Consider the following 22419-nt stretch of genomic DNA (forward strand, 5'->3'; position numbering starts at 1 on the left):
AGCTTTGGGCACTCATGTTAAACACCAGGAGCAGAGATGCTTAGCTGTTATGAACATTGGTAACAACAGGTAACCATAGTTAAGAAGCTATGGTATGACTCACCTGTAGGTGCTGATAAGATTGTTGGCATGAGACTCCAGATCCAAAGAGTTCAAATACTTTTTCACATAGGGCCGAATCTGATGCTCTGAGATTCCCCATATTCTTGCATACATGATCATTATTTCCCAGCCAGTCATGTATTCCAGCAAGGCATCAAATTGAGGACAATAGCCAATTTTTGACCTGACCTAATTATAATAATTGCTGTAAGTGAAAACTCAGGCCATCTAACACCTATGAACATGCATAGACAAGGCAGGAGGTTTTTAGGCCATGCCTCTAAGAGTCCTACCAAGAAATTTTCTTTTCTGAGGGGCTACAGAAATATTGATTGTGAATCTATTGTAGTCAAATAGAATGACTGGTTCTCATATTCAGTTCTAATCATCCTGAAAATGAAGAATTAGAAACAAAATCCCAGATCCCACTCAGTTTTTAGGGGTGTTAAGATAATATGTCTTCACCTTAATCATAGGCTCAAAGGAGTATGGCCAGCTAGGATACTTTCTTTACTGTTTGACCTGTACATCCCTATATATGCTTTTCCCTTAGTAAGGCTGAACCAAAACCAAAGATCCCTCATCTTTGCATACAGAAGCTTAAAATGATGTTTTCTTTGAAACTTAAATCCTTTTCCAAGTAGGTTCAAAAACCTAGTTAGCTAGAGAAAATAGCCATAAATTTAAATTAATAATTAATTTATATTGATTCTAGATTTTTCATTTTGATTATAGGGTGGCAAGATGCAAGTCTCTTCCTCTTTGGGTAAAATGACTGGCTCTTAAGGATAGTGTTTTTTCAACACACACCTGTATCTTTTTCTCTTACCTCTCTTTAGGATTCATATACTAAAGATACAATAAAAACACCATCAGTATAAGTAAAATTAGAAAATGATTATCTTTATACAGAAAATAACTCAGACAGGATCAGAAAATCACCTGTGATGACTCAGTCTCCACACCTCAGGCTTATTTTAAGCACAGAGATAGTAAAAAACAAGTAAACTCCCCAGAAACAGCAAAGAAAATTAAACAAAGAATGTGGAAGATGATTACTGCTGTTGTTACCATGTTATCAGTTCAGTTTGTAGCAAAAATGACATACAGTAGAGTAGAAAATGTGATTCCTTCATGGGACTGGGAATCAGAAGCTCAATTGGGCTGAAAAGAAACTTATGATGCAAATCTTCTCAGCTTTGAGAAAACTATCTTTGATGCTAAAATAATAAAGGCGCTTGTGGAGAAAGTCAAGAAATGGATTCTTAACTATTGATAAAGAGAGAGAAACCCCAAAAGGAAACAGAATGGGCATGCGGTGCTCTACAGGCAGGGTGTGCACTCCAAAGTTGTGAGAGTTAAAGGACACCACATCAGTCAGTGAGTGGATTGTGAAGGAAGTCATAACAAAATTTAGAAAGTATTTAGAGATGAATAAAATGAAAATCCAACATATCCCAAGTTATGGGACTTTATAAAAGCAGAATGTGGGGGATTTATAATTAGACTGTCCAGATGAGCTCATAGTTAGCATTGTCCCCAAAGTAGTGACTGGTGAGTCACTGCAATGGGTTGGCCCATGCCACACACTAAATAACATTCTAAAGCACTCAAAAAATATAGCAGGCAGCAATGGAACAAGAGAATGGAAATGTTGGCTCATAGAATGGGTTAAATATTTACAAATAGGGATTAGTGCATAGAATACCTAAGCACTCCTCCAACTCGGGAGGAAAAAAAGCATCCAAAGAAGGACTTTAATACAAATTTTTTCCTATAAAGTTATATTGCAGCAAGTATGTAGGGAAAATGCCCAATTCCCGTAATCATTAGGAAAATACAAATCAAAACTACAGTGGGAAAACATTTCACATACCAAGCTGGATACTATAAAACAGTTCAATTACACAAAAAATGAGAGGGTCTAACCATGCAGAGAAATTGTATCTGTTGTGTGTTGCTGTCAATACTGTAAATGGTGAAGCTCATGTGGAATATACGACTCCTCTGAGTGTAGGACCCAGTAGGAGGTTCATCCATCATATTCTTGAAGAGGAGAGTGGTGCTCTGTCTTCTTCCCTTTTCTGTTTTGTATTTTGGCCATAAAGTGTATGGTTTTGATTGTCACACATTCATGTCATGATATACAACAGTGTCATAAAACCAAATGCAACAGACCCAACAAATCATGCTCTTGAATATTTGAAACTGCACAAAATGAATCTTTTAAAACATAAATTGACCATATAAGATATTTGGTTATAGCTATAGAAAGTTGGCTTGTACATTTCATACTAATATGATAGGGTTATTATTTGTAATAGTCAAATAGAAGATGTGATGGGTACACAAGATATCCTGTAATCACATAATGGAGTAAACTTCTAATACATGCATTAATCATGAAGACAATATGTCAGGCAAAAAGGAACATTCTTATACACAACACCTAAAATATAGTCAAATTCATATAATTAAGAGGTCGAACTGTGTTTACCTGGGGGGATGAAGGAATGAAGAGTTATTGTGTAATGGGTATAGATTCAGTATAGAATGGTAAGGTACCTCTAGAGACAAATTGTGGAAATGGGCACACAATGTCACTGAATTATAGAATCATACTTTCAGAAATGCAGTAGATGGTAAATTTTAAATTATCTGTTATATGCTAAAGAACGTTTTAAAGAGCAAACAAATTAAATATTTTCACTGGTCACATAAAACATGAGAGTTTCAAATGCATACTTGAAAGATTCCCCAAGACTTGAAAACATTTCCTCAGACTTTGTGATGAAGAGCCAGGCCCTGCTTCTGAGGGCAATCGTGCACACCTGGTCTCCTTTTAAACTTCACACTTTATCTGACCATGCAGTTGATTCTCAATTCACATGTATTCTTTGATGAAAGATTACCTAATACTTTTTGCATCCTAACAGTCCATGCTGCCCTTCCATCTCCTCAAGGGCCCCATAAGTATTGTTAACTCCTGGAATTAGAACCTTTGTCATTCTTTTCTGCTTTATATTCTCAACATACCTCTTCCCAGAGTTACCCATCTTCTTCTGTTCCCGCAGTCAGTGACCAGCACAGGACACAGAGACTCATGGGCATGCTCTGATTGTCAATGGCTCAGAAAGGCCATCCTGATTTAGAGCTCTCAGGGACATCATCAAGGCACTAGTTGCAGCTAAACTACATGCAAGTCGTCCTCTGTCTTACACCCTTCCAGACCTTCTGGAATACATGTGGTGAGAACTTGCATTTCACTCCTACAGTTTCAAAATTTTTTTTCTTGTTGTAAATTGTGCTCTTATTAATTCACCCTCTCTTCAAAAATTTGTTTTCCTCTCCAGAATCCACAGCATAGATACCTGTCATCATTTCCGTGTGCTATCCCTGGCCATCTGTCTGCTGTCTGCATCTTAGAGCCATACTTCTGTTCACGTCTTAGCCTGGAATAACAGCTTACCTTTAGGATGTTCTTGGTGATGCTAATGCCATCAATGAACACATCCCCGGCAGTAGGAATATTTTCTCCAGTCAAAATTTGAAAGGTAGTTGTTTTACCTGCTCCATTGAATCCAAGTAATCCAAAGCACTCCCTCTCTTGGATAGCAAGTGAGATATTTTTCACAGCCAGAATTAGTGGAGACTTAAAATATATCTTTAAAAAACCATACACAAAGAAAAATTTAGTAAAGGACATTTGTAGGTTATATACAAGAAATACTGGGGACAAAGTGGTCACTCCCTCAGAGAGAGTCACAAGAACTTTATAGAAGTGTTTTCAAAGCTCCTGAAGAACCACAGTGAGACTTTGACCCCCTCAGAGGAGGCTGAGGGCAGATTGATAGAGGACTATGAAAGCCATCAAATGGTTTACCTTCGTGAGCTCCTTAATAAGAACTGGGCAATGCAGAAACTTTTCAGGCTGGTACAGAATTCCTCTTCTCTCATTTTCTACATCATTATCTTCAGAAGTCCCAGATAATTCCTTGGAAATTATATCCTGTGTTTTTTTCAAAACAAAATCTTATGTGTGGATTTCTTTTGGAGGCATCTGTCCTAAATGTAGTGAGTTCATAAAATCCAAACTTGGGCATAATATTATACATGTATAAATGAATGTTTTGAGCAATTTCCTAGGGACTTAATGAGTATTTATTCTTGTATACAATCCAATAATAATGAGTAGTTCACCACAGCAATGAAGGTGCTGAGTGGAGAAGAGGCAAAAGCTACTCACAAGGTAAAAACCATGAATGTGCACGCTCTAATTTGTAATTCAAAACTCTAAAACATTTATGAGGATGAATGGAATTCTGCATCTGCTTCTGCATCCTGTGCTTTTTCTCCGGCTCTTTTCCTTCTGTCTGTTTGCTCTATCCTATTCTGAATTGTTTTGTTTTGTTTTGTTTTATTATTATCCCTTGGATACCTGTTTGTCTTCTAATGAGAGACAGAAAGGGACAGATTGGGATGAAAGGGGAGGAGCTGGGAGGAGTATAGGGAGAAGAAACTGTAATCAGAATATATTGTATCAAAACGTTCTATTTTTAATATAAGAAAAAAAGTATTCATAGAGATTATTTTATCATATGGACATAAGGATGGAAATCATCCAAAGAAATTGGGGAAACTGAAAAACACAATGCTGGAGATTAAAAAATGGCTCAGCAGTTAAGAGCACTTATTGCACTTGCAGAAGACCAAGGTTCAGTTCCCAAGACCTCCATGGTAACTCACAATCATCTTTAACTCCAGTTCCAGGAGATCCAACACACCTGTTAGCCTCTGTGGGACACATATATGCATATACATACACACACACACACACACACACACACACACACACACTCTCACATACACACATGTGCACATGAATGCAAATCTTTGGGCCAGATGTGATATATGCCTTTAATCCTAAAACTCAAGAAACATAGGCTAGCTGATCTTTTTGGATTCAAGAGCTGGTTCACATAGTGAGTTCCAGATTAGATGGGGCTACACAGTGAATATCATGGAAAGAAAATGTTGTAATGCAATTTTTAAATGTGGTAATAAATAAACATTGAGAACTAAAAGAGAATTATCTGGGCATGTGGTCAACACTGATAATCTTAGCACTTGGGTGGCAGAGGCTGGAGAATGTGAGTTTCAGGCTAGCTTGTGTTTTTTTGTAGTTAGTTTTGTAGAAAGGTCTTTGAGGATGAACCTTTATCACAACCATCATCTTGTAAAACCAGGAATTCTGATGATTACTACTACAAAAATGAACTAGATTTGAGTTAAATCTCCTTCTGACCTGCCAGTGTCTTCAGATGCACTACCCAGCTTGCATTTAAGATGAGGCTTCTGCTCCCACACCATGAAGCCAGTGTCTAGAGCTATGTGTGGCTTGCTTACTTTCTTTCATGGATACACATCTTTTCCTGGGTGTTCTTTAGCTGTTCTGCGCCTCTTTCTGTCTTTGGAACACAGTATACTTTCTTATACTCACTTTTCCTCACCCAGGTCATGTGGAAGAGCCCTTCACAGTGATCATCTGAATGAATGGGATTCATTTTAGGTAATACCTCAGCAGGACTTTATAAAGAACATTCCTGCAGACACTGATTTTTTTGCTAATAAATGAGGCACAAACAAATGCCTACTTTTCATGCTACTAGAGTTTTGTTGTTGTTGTTTTATTGTTTGCTTTGGGTTTTTTTTGTTGTTGTTTTGGCTTGTTCTACACTTCAGTATTTACCCGCTTGTATTTCTTGTAGGCACAAAAGAATATGTGTTGATGGATGAGCATTCTTAATTTCCATGAGATATTTTCCCAAAAGAAAATGAAGAGAAGGAAAACAAAGCCGGCAATGCTCATAGCAATTAAATACTTTCCAAGCATAGGCTTCTTCAAAGAATAAATGTTCTTCTTAGTATCTGAGAATGGAAGGGAGAAAAATAGGGTGTCACAATTTTATTATGCAATACTGCTGTGAACAACTGATAAAACACCAAAAGAGAAACAGGATAAAATGAAATATTCAGCTAAACTAAGACACAGTCTTCAGAGTTTGAGGAGTGATTATACTCCTATGGAAATGCAGTTTGAAAGACTGACCCTCATCAACATATTGTATAGTAACATAATAAGGATATAAACATTAACGTGTGGACTGATTATCTAACAATAAGCTCAGTCAGCCAGTCCCAGAGTCAGATTTCTCCACAGCACTGAGATTCCAAGCATGTGCCACCAGCCTTGGCTTTTTTAAATGTGGGTTTGAGAAACTGAACTCATGTCCTCCTGCTTATATAGCAGGCATCTTAATGACTGAACTATCTCCACAGCCTAATGACTGAAATGTATCCATACAAAAAACAATTGTAGAGAGGGCAGGGAGAGTTCCCAGCCTCCTTTATTACTCACCAACTATACTAGTTGCTAGTGTTGTTCATGCTATCATGAGTGCACAGATATGAATACTTCATTGAAGTACCAGATTCATTCGCATTTCATAGCTTTTAATGCAATGCCCCTTACACGTTCCACGTTCCAATCCCCAAACCATCTCACTTCATATCATCGCTTGCATTTTTTTTTGGAGTTGATTTATTTTTATTGTTATTTTTATTCTTTTTTATTCGATATATTTTTATTTACATTTCAAATGATTTCCCCTTTTCTGGCCTCCCACTCCCTGAAACCATAAGCCCTTTTCCCTCCCCCTGTTCTCCCATCCACCCCTTCCCACTTCCCTGTTCTGGTATTCCCCTATACTGCTACACTGAGTCTTACCAGAACCAGGCCACTCCTCCGTTCTTCTTGTACATCATTTGATGTGTGGATTATGTTTTGGGTATTCCAATTTTCTAGGCTAATATCCACTTACTAGTGAGTGCATACCATGATTAATCTTTTGAGATTGGGTTACCTCACTTAGTATGATGTTCTCCAACTCTATCCATTTGCCTAAGAATTTCATGAATTCATTGTTTCTAATGGCTGAATAGTACTCCATTGTGTGTATATACCACATCTTTTTTCTTTTTTTTATTCGATATATTTTTTATTTACATTTCAAATGATTTCCCCTTTTCTAGCCCCCCACTCCCCGAAAGTCCCGTAAGCCCCCTTCTCTCCCCCTGTCCTCCCACCCACCCCTTCCCACTTCCCCGTTCTGGTTCTGCTGAATACTGCTTCACTGAGTCTTTCCAGAACCAGGGGCCACTCTTCCTTTCTTCTTGTACCTCATTTGATGTGTGGATTATGTTTTGGGTATTCCAGTTTTCTAGGTTAATATCCACTTATTAGTGAGTGCATACCATGATTCACCTTTTGAGTCTGGGTTACCTCACTTAGTATGATATTCTCTAGCTCCATCCATTTGCCTAAGAATTTCATGAATTCATTGTTTCTAATGGCTGAGTAGTACTCCATTGTATATATATACCACATTTTTTGCATCCACTCTTCTGTTGAGGGATACCTGGGTTCTTTCCAGCATCTGGCAATTATAAATAGGGCTGCTATGAACATAGTAGAGCATGTATCCTTATTACATGGTGGGGAAGCCTCTGGGTATATGCCCAGGAGTGGATATACCACATTTTTGCATCCATTCTTCCGTTGAGGGATACATAGGTTCTTTCCAGGTTCTGGCTATTATAAATAGGGCTGCTATGAACATAGTAGAGCATGTATCCTTATTACCTGCTGGGGCAGCCTCTGGGTATATGCCAAGGAGTGGTATAGCAGGATCCTCCGGAAGTGTCACGCGCAGTTTTCTGAGGAACCGCCAGACTGATTTCCAGAGTGGTTTAACCAATTTGCAACCCCACCAGCAGTGGAGGAGTGTTCCTCTTTCTCCACATCCTCACCAACACCTGCTGTCTCCTGAGTTTTTAATCTTAGCCATTCTGACTGGTATAAGGTGAAATCTCAGGGTTGTTTTGATTTGCATTTCCCTAATGACTAATGAAGTTGAGCATTTTTTTAAGATGCTTTTCAGCCATCCGAAGTTCTTCGGGTGAAAATTCTTTGTTTAGCTCTGTACCCCATTTTTTAAATAGAGTTATTTGACTTTCTGGGGATCCCTAGTTTTTTTATGATCACATTTATATTCATTATAGGGGTGCTGCGGTGTTTGGAAGGGGAGCTCGTGGAGGAAAGTACCCTCTCTTTATATTAAAAAAACAAGGTATGCATTGTCGGTGTGAATTAGTTCTACTGCTGTTGACTTGAGCACCCGTTTGATGTCGTGTTGTTAGCTTTCTTTGCTAGAAACCTCTTCCTTCTTCCACTCTTCCATACTGAGCATTGAACTAGCAAATTTAGATAAATACATTAAAATATAACCAATAAAAATAAAAGATAAATATCAGAGTTCCCATGTTTTCATAAAAATAGGCTAATAATCTTTTTCTACACCTTGACATATAACCCCGCTTTTCTTTTACTGCCCCAGTTGCTCCATTTGGGTCCGTGAACTCTTTCCTGCACTTTTTAGTGTGTGCATGCATGCATGCATGTGTGTGGGGAATGCATGAATGTGTGTGTGTGTGTGCGGGCCACATGCATACCAGAAACTCATGCTGCGACTGAATTACAGCCACAACCTTCCTTTCACTTTGTGACAGTCTTGCTAACTTTCTCAGGATGACCTTGAATGCAAGACTCCCAACTTACAATCCTCCATTAGTGTTCCAAGCTGTTACAGGCTTGCTTTGTGAAATGCTTTGTGTATTAAGACCATGTCTTTGAACATGGGTTCATCATACCATCCCCACTCTGTTGGTCTGATTTCCTAGACACTTATCGATCGAGCCCCAATATACTTACGTTCTTTGCTACAGTTCAGGAATTTGAGAGCGTTCTTTTGCTGGATGCATAGCATTTTCTTCTGGTAAATAACGGTGTACTCACTGATGCACTTCCCAAGGTTGTATGAGGGAAAGAGCAGCAACATATTGAGCAGAAAGTTTTGGGTGGACTTAGACACGATGGTTGATATCTCTAAAAGGGTGATAAGAACAGGTATTGTAAAAGGAAATGAAGGTCTCCAGGGCACAACTCCCCTAGTAATGATCAAACCAAGGCCAGGGAATTGAAACCCAGGTAATTTTGTCTGAACAACAGTTCATTACTTGCTAATAGGTTTTGGCATAGCCAAAAGCTGGTGTTTGTGTTGATGATTATAGAATCCTGAAAAGTCTTTTTGGTGAAGTAGAACTGTGGCTTTTATTTTTTATGTGAAATAATTTAAACTATGCACTTGTTGGTTATAGCTAATTTCACATTTTCTACCCTTTCTGAAATCTTGTTTAGTACGATGCAACTTGTACAAGTTTTCGTATTTGTTGGCAGAGGTTGTTATGTGTATGAGGACATTTTCTCTCTTCTTTTTCCCTTCCGTTCCCTTCCCTTCCCTTCTCCCCTTCCCTTCTTCCCTTCCTTTCCTTTTCCTTCCCTTCCCTTCTTCCCTTCCCTTCCCTTCCCTTCCCTCCCCCTTTCCCTTTTCCTTTCCCCTTTTCCTTTCCTCCTTCCCTTCCCTTCTCTTCCCTTCCCTTCATAGTGCCATTTATCTCATGATCATGTTCTGTCATTTTGCTTTATTACTGGTGTCCAGTATTAATAATGACTTTCATATTACTCCTGTTTACTGTTTTCCACTTCTTTCTCTCCCGTCCTCTCCCTCCTTCTAATTGTGTTTTGCAAGTTACACTTTAAAGAGATATTCCATGGGTGACCCTAGACATCTGGACGCATGCCTTTCCTCTTCACTCCTGGGCTCTGCTGTAGATGCAGCTGTGTCTTTTCAGCCTCAAGGTCCTGCAGTCTTATCTGCTGAAACCAGGTAAGGGAACTTTCTGAAACTAAAGATTTCTGTCTGTGAACAAGTCTGGAAACTAAAAATTTCAGACACTAATTCTTTGTCTTCAATGATTTCTTCCAAAACTTTATTTAGCCACATATCCTCCAATAATTTTAAAATTCTGTTTTGTTGTTTCTATGTCATGGGCTATCTTAGGTATATTTCTTTTGTGTTAGTCTTTAATCTACTCCTTCTCACTTTAACTATGGATGATATTTTAAAACTTTAATTTACAGAAGTTGTTTTAGCTTTATTTTTAATTAAAAATTTATTTTATGTGGAATTTAACTATGAGATAATCTGGAAGCCAAGGAATTTTTATTTGTATAGGTATATAGTTGGGAACACAGGCAGCTGAAATTATTTAAAACAAACTAACAATGTTTTAGGTTTTTTTCCTCACATGGTTACTATATTTTTAGAGCAAAATGTATATGTGTACTTACAAATTCTTAAGGGAAATATTTATTTTCTATCTAACTAGGTCAAATTATCCCAAGGTTTCTGAAGATGGGTGTAAAAGGTCATTGTCAGTTGTGTGAGGTCTGGGAAAAATGCTTGTGTTTACAGCAAAGAAAAAAACAACACAGCATTTTCAACAAATGGTGCTAGGGAAAATGGATGCCTGCACATAATGAAATTAAAAATAGATCTGTATCTCTTACTCTGCACCAAAAATCAATTCCCAAGGATCAAAGATCTCAGTGTAACATCCAGCACTCTGAAATTACTGCAGAACCATTGAGTCTAAGCTGTAGGAAGTAGAGAGGTCCTGCCAAGGACCTGAAGCTCAGGCTGGGTCTCAGCTTTCTAAAACAAGAGTTCCGGGTGGAGCATGCTGGCTAGATGACAGTGGAGGCACAAGGTTATTGACAATTTCTGATACAAATGTTTGTAAAACCCTACTTAACTGTCTACTACTGTTCATCTTTTTGTCCCATTGCTGCTGCTACTCTATTTCCTGCCTTCTGTGGGGAAGGGAACATTTTATGAAGTTCTTATACTTACTGGCTTCTATTATGATATCTATCAAGAGACCAAAAGTGCCAGAGAGATAATAAAACACCAGAAGTTTGATGTAGGCAGAGGTGCTTTTAGAAAACAGGAAGCTCATCAGGTACGTGAGGGGGATGGCAGACCATCCAAACAGTGTGAGGATCAACATCGTTTCCAGAATGTGGTAGTCGGTGACATAGATGTCAATTTTACAGTATTTGAACATAACCTGAAACAGAGGGTACACAGACAAAGGTGAAGCTAAGGTCTGTCTGTCTCTGTCACTGTCTCTGTCTCTCTGCCTGTCTCTCTGCTCTCTGTCTCTGTCTGTCTCTGTCTCTGTCTCTGTCTCTGTCTCTCTCTCTCTCTCTCTCTCTCTCTCTCTCTCTCTCTCTCACACACACACACACACAGACACACACACATGTCCTAAGCCAAAACACTCCAAAAAAAAAAAAAAAGGAAATACCAAGACTTTCATTTTCTTTAGAAGTTTTTCCATTAATTAAGGCAGTCTGCCTCCTTAAAATAGACTCTACAACTTAACATGAATTCAAGTCAGGTGCATATCCTGATCACTAGAGGACATTTCAGCAAGCAGAATCATAACCATGGTCTTTTCTTATTTTGTTTTTCTTCTTAGAAAAGTTTTTCTAAAGATTCATGCACAGAGCAAGTAGAATCTCATACTAACAACAGCTATCAGCTTTCCTAGAAAGTAGATGATTTCTAGAAATGGTTTTTCCTCCTATTTCTTCAGTTGTGTCTCATTGATATCCATTGCTTTTAAGTTAGGTTTCATGGGTCTGGCCTGCTTCTCCTAGTCATTGCAGGAATGCCTTCTTATCTACTCATAATTTATGTGGGAAACTAGATAAGGAAGCATAACTCTAGAGAGACATAAATTAGAATCTTGTTTGACTGAATCTCTTCCAAGCTCCTGGAAACCACTATTCCACACATTGACTATTTCATAAGTCTCATAAAAGTAGAATCACACAGTATTTGGCTCTGGGTGGTTGCTGTATTTTACATAAATATCCACTGCCTTCAATTGCAGTAAAAGCAAATTTGAGGAATAACTTCTTTCTAAGGTCAAATGATGCTGCATCGCTTGCAGGTGCCATATTCTTTCTCCCCCAAACATCTGTTGATGGTCAATAAGGTGTCCTCCACATTTTGGATATTTAGCATATAGTGAAAGTAGGAATGATAACATATCTTTTAGACAAGGCCTCATGCACCCCAGCTGAGGATGACTGAAAACCCCTAATCTCATGCCTCTATCTAAGTACTCTAAGTACTGAGACTCCCAGACAGGCACCATCATTCCCAGTGCTAAGGTGTGCTTTATGAGATAATGAGCAAGGTTACTAGCATAGCTAGGTTTGTGAACACATTAGAAAGAGGAGAGCTTTTCCCTGTGGAATCAAAGGAAAAGAAACTTTTTTTCTTCCAATTATTTTTTTTAATTAGATGTGGTATTGAGCCTTTCCAGGACCAAGGGCCTCTTCTCTCTCTGATGTCCAACAAGGCCATCCTCTGCTGCCTATGCATCTGGAGCCATGGGTAACTCCATGTGTACTCTTCGGTTGATGGTTTTGTCCCTGGTAGCTCTGGGAGTACTGGTTGGTTCATATTGTTGTTCCTCCTATGGCGCTGCAAACCCCTTCAGCTCCTAGGGTCTTTTCTCTAGCTCCTCTATTGGGTATCCTGTGCTCAGTTCAGTGGCTGGCTGAGAGTGTCCCCCTCTGTATTTGTCATGCACTAGCAGAGCCTCCCAGGTGACAGCTATATCTGGGCTCCAGCTAGCAAGCACTTGTGGGCATCGATAATAGTGTCTGGGTTTTAAAAATTTTTGCTTTTGTTTTGTTTTGTTTTGGTTTTGTTTTGTTTTGTTTTTGTTTTTGTTTTTTTTTCGAGACTGGGTTTCTCTGTGTAGCCCTGGCTGTCCTGGAACTCGCTCAGTAGACCAGGGTGGCCTCGAACTCAGAAATCTGCCTGCCTCTGCCTCCCAAGTGCTGGGATTACAGGCATGTGCCACCACGCCCGGCTCAGTGTCTGGGTTTTGTAACTGTACATGGGATGGATCCCTAGGTAGGGCAGTCTCTGGATGGTATTTCCCTCAGACTCTTACAGACTCCACTCAGCAGCTGACTCAGACAGATACAGACACTCATAGCCAAACAGTGGATGGAGCTCAGAAAATCTTATGGGAGAACAGGAGGAAGGATTTCAAAGAAGGGATGGAACTTCTCAGGAAGACCAACCAAGTCAACTAACTTGGACTCTAAGGGCTCTCAGAGTCTGAACCATCAACCAAAGATTAGACACTGGCTAGACCTAGGCCTTCTGACTCATATGTAGCAGATGTGTAGCTTGAACTCCATGTGGGTTCTGAGCAGTTGGAGCGGGGGTGGGGGAGACACCTATCCCAAAAGCTATTGCCTATATATGGGATACGTCCTTCTAGCTGAGCTGCCTTGTCTTGCCTCAGTGGGAGAGGAGGTGCCTAGCCTTGAAGAGACTTGAAGTGCTGGGGGCTGGGGAGACCTGCAAAGAGGAGAAGGGGAGGGGCAGAGGGGGAGGATTGTGGGAGAAGGTGACTGGGAAGGGAGTAGTGAGTGGGATGTAAGGTGAATAAATACAAAATAAATTAATTAAAAAACAAGAAATTTTCACAACATTGTTTGCACTCACCAATAAGAAGCAGCAAGAAATGAAGAAGATAATGAAATCAAATACCAGAGCAGAAAGCCAGTACACAAGGACGGAGACCCCGCTCAGAAACTGCATGTGCTTTGCCCTGGTGAGTCTCTCAGTCACGGTCAGGATGCAAAAGCCACTGACCAAAAGAGCCACACCCAGCTGAATTTTGAAGGCCACAATCTTCCCATCTGTACTCCTACAGAAGGAACAAAAGGAAGATACAGATTTCTGCCAATGGCTATTTTTGTCTCAGAAATATAACTGGTCGGTGGGAAGAATGCATTTCAAGTGCAAAAGTAAAACAAACAGCAACAACAACAAAAACATACCCGGGCCATTCTTTACCCTGGGGGCGTGGCTGAGGTTTATTGAAGACTGTTATGGAAGCATCAGCACCAGAAAGTGACATGAAAAGAATGTTGTCTAACACTGCCAGGGATAGAGACGGTGAATGGTAGGCTTCGTTGTTGAACAGAACTGTAAGCTTTGCTCTATTTGCAACCACCTTGATAGAAAGTGCGATGATACATAATCGAATGCACTCATCATTTCCCTCCAAATATTTGAGTAGATCGCCTAGGATGAAGGCACAATACTTGTCAGTAAATCCAACATACAGATCACGCCAAAGTCTGCCATCCAAGGACTCATAATCAAGTCAAGTTTCTAACAACTTCCAATCTTGCTGAGATAATTCTTTCAAACATTTGCTGTTACCCTTGGAATTACTCCATCATTAAAGTCTGGAATTTCTCACTGTATTTACTGTAACCCAAAGTACAGTTTTGCTGAGGAAACAGCCTGCTGCACTTCTTCAACTCAACTACCTCTCTTTAAGAGATTGGTAAGAAATTTAACTCACAATGCAGAGTTCACTAAACTCCCCTCTGATAAAATGGAAAAACTAAAATTTTTTTAAGTTAGTGTTATTTTTATTCTTTAAAATTGCTTTTTATTTTTTAGCCTTTTTTCTCTTTTGCTTATTCTTCTCTCTCATATTACACCCAGACTAGTTCCCCTCCCCCTCTCCTCCTAGTGTCTCTTCATTTCTCTTTATCCCCATAGCCACTTCTCCTCTGTTTCCCCTCAGAAAAGAGCAGGCTTCCCAAGGATATCAACCAAACATGGCATAACCAGTTTCATTAAGACTAGGCACAAACCCTTATACCAAGGTTGGATGAAGCAACCCAGAAGGAGAAAAAGGATTCCAAGAGCACGCAGAAGAATCAGGGACAGTGCTGCTGGGGCAGACTCTTGGCTGCTCTGCTCCAGTGAAGAAAGACACCATCTCCTGATCCATCCTAGAGAGCCTGCTGCACTTAGAGCAGTTGGTAAGAACCCCCTCCCACCTCTGGAGTCCCAGAGCTGCTGCTGGGGACCCTGTGGACTAGACCGCCACCCATCAAACACCAAAACCCCTGCCCTCCCAAATGCCACTCCCCTTCTGTCCCTTCCGCCAGTCCCTCCACAGGAGTGCAGAGAGGCCTGAGAGCACAGGTAGAACCACCCCTGCTGCTCAGAGGAATTTGTTCAGAACACTCAGGCCAGAGCCTTCTGGGTTCTGTCTCTGTAAAAAAAAAACAGCATTTTAATCAAATGGTGATGGATCAATTGGAGGTCATCATGTAAATTAATCCATTCTTATCTCCTAGTACCAAGCTCAAGTCCAAGTGGATCAAGGACCTTCACATAAAACCAGATACACTGAAGCTTATAGAGGAGAAAGTGGGGAAGAGCCTTGAACACATGGACACAGGGGAAGATTTCCTGAAGAGAACATCAATGGCTTATGCTCTAAGAATAAGAATCGACAAATGGGACCTCATAAAACTACAAAACTTCTGTAAGGCAAAGGACACTCACTCAAAATGGCAACCAACAGACTGGGAAAAGATCTTTACCAATCCTACATCCAATAGAGTGCTAATATCCAAAATATACAAAGAACTCAAGAAGCTAGACTCCAGAGATCCAAGTTACCCTATTAAAAAAAATGGGGTACAGAGCTAAACAGAGAATTCTCAACTGAGGAAACTCGAATGGCTTTGAAGCACCTGAAGAAATGTTCAACAGCCTTAGTTATCAGGGAAATGCAAATCAAAACAACACTGAGATTCTACCTCACACCAGTTAGAATGGCTAAGATGAAAAACTCAGGAGTCAGCAGATGCTGGCGAGGATGTGGAGAAAGAGGAACACTCCTCTATTGCTGGTGGGATTGCAAGCTGATACAAACACTCTGGAAATCAGTTTGGTGGTTCCTCAGAAATTTAGACATAATACTACTTGAGGACCCAGCTATACTACTCCTGGGAATATATCCAGAAGATGCTCCAACATGTAATAAGGACACATGCTCCACTATGTTCATAGCAGCCTTATTTATAGTAGTCAGAAGCTGAAAAGAACCCAGATGTCCTTCAAAAGAGGAATGGATACAGAAAATGTTATATATTTACACAATAGAGTACTACTCAGCTATTAAAAACAATGAGTTTGTGAAATTCTTAGGCACACGGATGGAACTAGAAAGTGTCATCCTGAGTGAGGTAACCCAATCACAAAAGAACACAGATGGTATGCACTCACTGATAAGTGGATATTAGTTCAAAAGCTCAGAATAAACAAGATACAATACACAGACCACATAAAGCTCAAGAAGAAGGAAGACCAAAATGTGGGTGCTTTGGTTTTTCTGAGAAATGGAACAAAATAGTCACAGGAGCAATTATGGAGACAAAGTATAGGGCAGAGACTGAAGGAAAGGCCATTCAGAGACTGTCCTACCTGGAGATTCATCCTATAAATATTCACCAAATCCCAACACTATTGTGGATGCCAAGAAGTGCTTGCCAAATTGAGCCTGTTATGGCTGTCTCCTGAGGGGCCCTGCCAGAGTCTTACAGATACAGAGGCAGATGCTAGCAGCCAATCATTGGACTGAGCATGGGGTCCTCAATGGAGGAGTTAGAGGGATAACTGGAGGAGCTGAAGGGGTTTGCAGCCTCATGGGAAGAAAGATGATGTTAGTCAACCAGACCCCCAGGGCTCCCAGGGACTGAGCCATCAACCAAGGCATATACATGGTTCCAGGCACAATTGTGGTGGACAAATGCCTTGTCTGGCATCAGTGGGAAGAGAAGTCCTTGGTCCTATGAAGGCTTGATGGATGCCCAAGCATGGGAAAATAGAGGGGGGGTAAGTGGGAGTGGGTTGGGCAGAGGGGCATCTTCTTGGAAGCAGGGGTAGGGATGATGGATTGGGGGTTTTCTGGGAGGGGGAAACGGGGAAAAATTATAACATTTGAAATGTAAATGAAGAATATATTCAATTTAAAAAAAGAAAAAATTAAGAAAAAAATCAGAGACAGCTCCACTCCCACTGTTAGGAGTTCCACAAGAAGCTACACAACCATAACAGATGCAGAGGACCTGGGTGAGAGCCACACAGGCTCCCTGGTTGTCAGTACAGTCTGTGAGCTCCTATCAGCTTTGGTTAGTTGATTCTGTGGGCCGTGCTCTCGTGGTGTCCTCAGCTCCTCTGTGTCCCACAATCTTTCCTTCCCATTTTCCAGAGGATTCCCTTGGGCTCTTTTTGAGACCGTTTCAGAGCTACAAGGCAACAACACTTTTTTTGGTCAAGATCCTGAGAGTTATAAAAGCATTGAGGGGAACCCAATATTTTGTTCCCTTCTGACTGTTGGGAAATCCCTGTAAGTTTCCAGGATTTCAGTGAAGCCAGAGACCACCATACCCTGCACAGCAGTGAGGAAGAGACGGACTAAGCCTTATACAAATCCAGCCTCCATCCAACAAGGCTCTACTCAGCTCCACAGTGGGTTGAATGATGCCCATCCACATGGGTTTCAGCTTGCAAATAATCTCACTGTGTCTACTGATTGCAGCACTTATCTATTCTGGAAATAACCTGACAGGCACACTTAGAAATGTGTTTTACCAGTTGTGGGATCATTTCTTAACCCAATCAAACTGACATCAAATTAACCACAAGGTGTGTGTAGACTCATTTGTAATAGCACTTCATTATCATTAATTTTAAATTACTTGTCTTCTATTTCTCATTCTACTTCTTAATCTATTTTATAAGCTAGAATTACTTAACCATCAAAGAAATGTAAGCATTAACATTTAAAGACTTATGCACCTTGAGAAGTGGAATCTATCTCAAAGATGTAAGGCTGGATCAATATATAAAAATAAATGTTACACATGATACCAATAGGCTAGCCCAAATCACACACTCTGGTAAATATATGAAGAAAAAAGTTTAAGTTACAGAAGAGCTGGGTCACTTACGTATTGCTGTTGGAAATGTAAAACTGCAGAGCACATGGAAAAGCAGATAGTTTCTCAAAGAATTGTATATGCAATTATGATATAACAAAGTGAAATGAAGATGGACATTCACATTTCAAAAAGCAGCTTTACTTAAGCTGTGCTTATTAGGGAAACGTCAGATGTCTTTCAATGAGTGAATGGTTACACCAACTGTGACATGCTCATGTTATAGAATAGTAGTTAGCAACTAAAGAGACCAACACTGGATACACACAATTATCAGAAAACTACACTAAGTGAAAATGTGCATTCAAAAATGTTACATACTGTGTGATTCCATTTTTATATCACTCTTGGAATTATCAATCTTACAGATACAGACTAGAGACTAGCAGTTTCCAGGGACAAAGAGAGAAATAGATAGGAAGTTTGTGTGATGCTAAAGGCAATAGGAAGGAAAAGTGTGGTGGAAATGTTCCATATGTTAACTGTTTCATTGGACTGATTCCATTTTCATGTTGTAGCTTTGATGGAGGTTGCCATCAGTGATGAGGCCTCTTAATGTTTTGTAAACCTACATAAACTACAAACCAATACAGCCAAATGGTACTATTCTGACTTTCCTATACACAAAATGAAAGAATAAAATCTATGTAGTCCACTCAAGATGTATCTTTTGAACATACCCTGTTTCCTCAATCTCTGTTACTCTGTTCCCTTGCCTAGATTGCCACTGTAATGCTGCAGCTGACTTGACTGTGGTCTCTCCCTTTTCCAGTATTTTCTTCACCTCTCGTATGAGGTTATGTTGAACTGTATGTTTGTTATGTGACAGGAACTGGCTTAGGGGCTAGAGATATAAAGAAGGCTCTCATCTCCCCATTATTTCTGTTGAGAAGCAGGTGAATAATGCACAGTTGTAATTTGGTGATAAAGCCCATAACTGAGGCATGCTTCTAAATAAATGAAAGGAAGGCGGTTTTATCTGAGAAGGTAGGCAATGCTCGATGTGTTTCTGTGGTATAAGGAGTGTCAGAAAAAGAATGGAGCAAGTTACCATGTTATACTTACACCTCTCTTTGGGAGTGACCCAAGGAAATCATTGAAGAGACAACTTTTTGTTTCTAAGTTAGCCTTACCTTGTACTTCCTTGAGTTGGTGGTCGCCGGGTTTTAGAATATCCTCAAGGTGTGTTAAGAGACTTGTTGTCAGATTAGATTTCCCCAAGATAGAATAAGGCACAATGGTTTGACCATATTCATCCAAATTCATTTGCCTAATTTTCTTATATCTAAGCTCATGAGACTTGAGGAGTAAGAAAGTAGAAATGACAAGACCCAGTATCTGCACGGAAAGCACCCTCCAGTTCCGCCAGTTGTACATCAGCTTCTTCATGAACATGGCATAGAACTGCTGCAGGTAGAGGGAACACTAGACAAAGGAGAGAGACACAGTGTCACTGCAACCTCCAGCATCATCCACACTGAAATGCATGGACATCAGTCTCTGGAATTTTGTGGTATAAAAGCTTCATGGAATAAAGCACACATACTTTAATCACATACAGCTTATCTAAGAAAATAAATAAGCTCGTGGAGCAGACCCAGACCCATGAGGTGGCACCCAATAATGTTATCACCCACCTGCTAGTATAAGGCAAGGGACAACAAACCACGGCCTTTTTGAAACAACTCCTTACTAGAACGTGGTCAAGCACATTTGTTCCTGTACCTTGTGGCTGCTTCTTGTACAGTGATAATTGAGTGACAGTGACAGAGACCATGTGGTCCATAGAGCCCTCAGTTTTTGTTTCACTTTACATTGAGTTTCCTGACTTCTGGAATAGCATACATGTAAAGTGTTTAAGTTGAATGTTGTTATAATACTAAAAGTGGCAACAGGATGCATTTTCCTGACTCCTGGTAACCACTGTGTTTAGGATGCTTTATAGCTGCAATGGACAATTGCAAGAGCAAGGGAAGAAATGCTTGGACGCCCCAGGCAGGCTTTCCATGAGGAGGGCCTCACTGATTTGGAAACAATCTCACATGCAGTTCTCTTGAAAGACCCAGAATACACTTGCAAATTGATACTTTGAAAGACCAGGCTCTCTAGTACACTTATCCAACTTGAAAGAGCAGATAAGTTTGTGGATTTTCAATTCGGAAAACAACAAAACAAAACAAAACAAAACAACCCCCCCCCAAAGAATTACAGAATGATGGTATCAGCAGTAAGCAGTGGATGTTTTTCTAGAATCCATCTCTCCACATTTAAACATTGATCAGGCTGGGGGCCAAATTTTTCCATACCAGGTTGGTCCTGTAGTGGCTGTGATCTCTATATTCTTTTGATTTGTGTATTAATACATGACAAAACTATTGTGTACTGACTGAGAGACACCCGTTTCTTACCAAAGGTTCTTACCCCAGTGTTAAACACAGTGGTCAGGTCTTCACTCTGGGTGGGAAAGCCTGCTCTCACGCTGCTTTCAACATCCCTATTCTTGTTCCCTTTGCTTCCTACTGCGGGAGACTGGGTAGCTTTGGTATCTGGTTTTGAATCGTCCATGTTACTGACCCTATAATGAAAAATAAACAAAGTTTGTCATTTCAACCTTATCCCACTAGCCCATGCTTGAAGAATGTGAGTTTCAACTCACTCCAACATCCGACTCCAAAGGTCCCTTGGGTTATTCATTGTTTAGTGGCAGCTGATTTAGTTCCCCAGCACCAACCCCACTCTGAACCTCATCATGCTTAAATTACTAAAGTGTGGAATCTCAGTTTGGAGAGCTGCAAAGTGTCTTTCTCTCCAAGGATACCCACCCCATTTCTATGTACTTTTACTTACCTGAGGAAGACTTCTTCCATGGTAGTGATAGACACACCAAAGCTAGAAATGCCAAGTTTCTTTTGGTTCTTTTCCAGAGCAGTCAAGAGAGCTTCAAACCTACAAGTAGGAGAAGATGGCCCGGGACTAAAGGAGATGATTTTCATACTTCTTCTTATTCAAAAGCGATCGCCCCTCACCATCCCATCAGTGCTTATAATCTCATGATTCTGTTAATTCAGAACAGTGAGATACACAGAGAAAGCAAGACAATAAACTGCTAGAGTGTGCTGTTTCCCACGATACTTTATTCTTGTATACATATAATTTTGATTTTCTAACGAAACTATTAAGATACTCTATGAAGAGATTGACAGTTGATGGCTGATAGCTAAAGGAGAGTCACCATTCTTTGGAAGCATGACCACTGTGAGGTTGCCCATTTCCCAATGGCTGACTCTTTATTCACATACATATGGGCAGGACTAACTGGACTCAGTGGGTTATTTAAAAAAACAGATATGAAATTGGGAGGGAAATGTGTGGTAGAGGCTGAGGAGAGTTGGAGGGGTCAGAGTGGGGTGTATATGATAAAGATACATTGTATACTTATATCAAATTTTCAAAGAATAAAAGTCTAATTTTAAAAGACACTCACTGCTAACTTTAACTAGTTGATAATAATTAGCTTATTTTACTTATATATGTCATGGTTTCTATTAACAAATAAAAGAAATGGGGGAAACATATCTTTTAGAGGAGAAAGCACTCAGAGACAAGAAACTGCTTGGATATGGATACTGTTAGAAACTTAGAATGGATAACTGTTGTTAAATAACTATGAAAACCTATTAAAATAAACTACATTAAACTATGATAAAGGAATCAAGTGCAATGTAGAAAAATCAAGTCTTTTAAACAACATTTTCTTTTAATCTGGGAAGATCTTATAGAACAATATGTTCAAAATTTATCTTTTGCAGAGATGTCCTGGTTCCAGTAGCATCTCTATCATGTTTCCAATGGAGGACAACAGAAATCATATTCCCACGTGTTCAGTGTCAGGAGAACACAAAATCTCTCTTTGGAAAAGCAATATTTTCTCTTTATCTTCTGTCTGCTTTTTCACTCAGTTCTAGATGCACACCTTGAGATTATAGACAGAACAGAAACCACCACATCATTTATCCTTTGGGATAATAGCAGTCCTAAGGAGATAGTTCAGTGGGTTTGGTTTGTATTTCCAAACATTGAGTGTTACTGAGTATTTAATCCACTTACTTTCTTACTGTTTGTATGCCTTCTTTGGGTGGAAATATGTAAATGTTTTGAATATTTTGCTTATCTTTTCTATATTCTTTGTTTACATTTCAAATGCTTTACCATTTTATTTTGCTTATTTTAAAAGGTAATTTATCTTTTGCAGTTGAGATGTTTGGAACCCTGGAGGCCACATGCAGAGGATAACATTACATCCCATATCTCTTACCACATAATCATGAAAATGCCAAAACAGACAACTTGAGGAAATTAGTAATGACCTTGGTCTAGGCAAGACCGAGGCAAAGACCTTGGTCTTTGTTTGTTTGTATTTTGATTTTAAACATAAAACCTTAAAA

General features: G+C 39.7%; 1 protein-coding gene across 1 annotated transcript in view; it reads right to left on the minus strand.

The window, feature by feature from the left end:
* The window catches only part of LOC127679253 (phospholipid-transporting ATPase ABCA3-like), an 86102-nt gene that overhangs the window by 15321 nt on the left and 48362 nt on the right, over positions 1–22419 (minus strand). Inside the window, exons 16-26 of the mRNA XM_052174966.1 lie at positions 20822–20920; positions 20396–20549; positions 19108–19399; positions 14000–14246; positions 13662–13866; positions 10974–11190; positions 8933–9106; positions 5852–6030; positions 3986–4111; positions 3572–3766; positions 104–291 (exon numbers count right to left, since the gene is read on the minus strand). Coding sequence (XP_052030926.1) covers positions 104–291; positions 3572–3766; positions 3986–4111; positions 5852–6030; positions 8933–9106; positions 10974–11190; positions 13662–13866; positions 14000–14246; positions 19108–19399; positions 20396–20549; positions 20822–20920 — 2076 coding nt within the window. The remainder of the gene's footprint in view (positions 1–103; positions 292–3571; positions 3767–3985; positions 4112–5851; positions 6031–8932; positions 9107–10973; positions 11191–13661; positions 13867–13999; positions 14247–19107; positions 19400–20395; positions 20550–20821; positions 20921–22419) is intronic.

Source organism: Apodemus sylvaticus, chromosome 1 (genome assembly GCF_947179515.1).
Source record: "Apodemus sylvaticus chromosome 1, mApoSyl1.1, whole genome shotgun sequence".
Lineage (NCBI taxonomy): Eukaryota > Metazoa > Chordata > Mammalia > Rodentia > Muridae > Apodemus > Apodemus sylvaticus.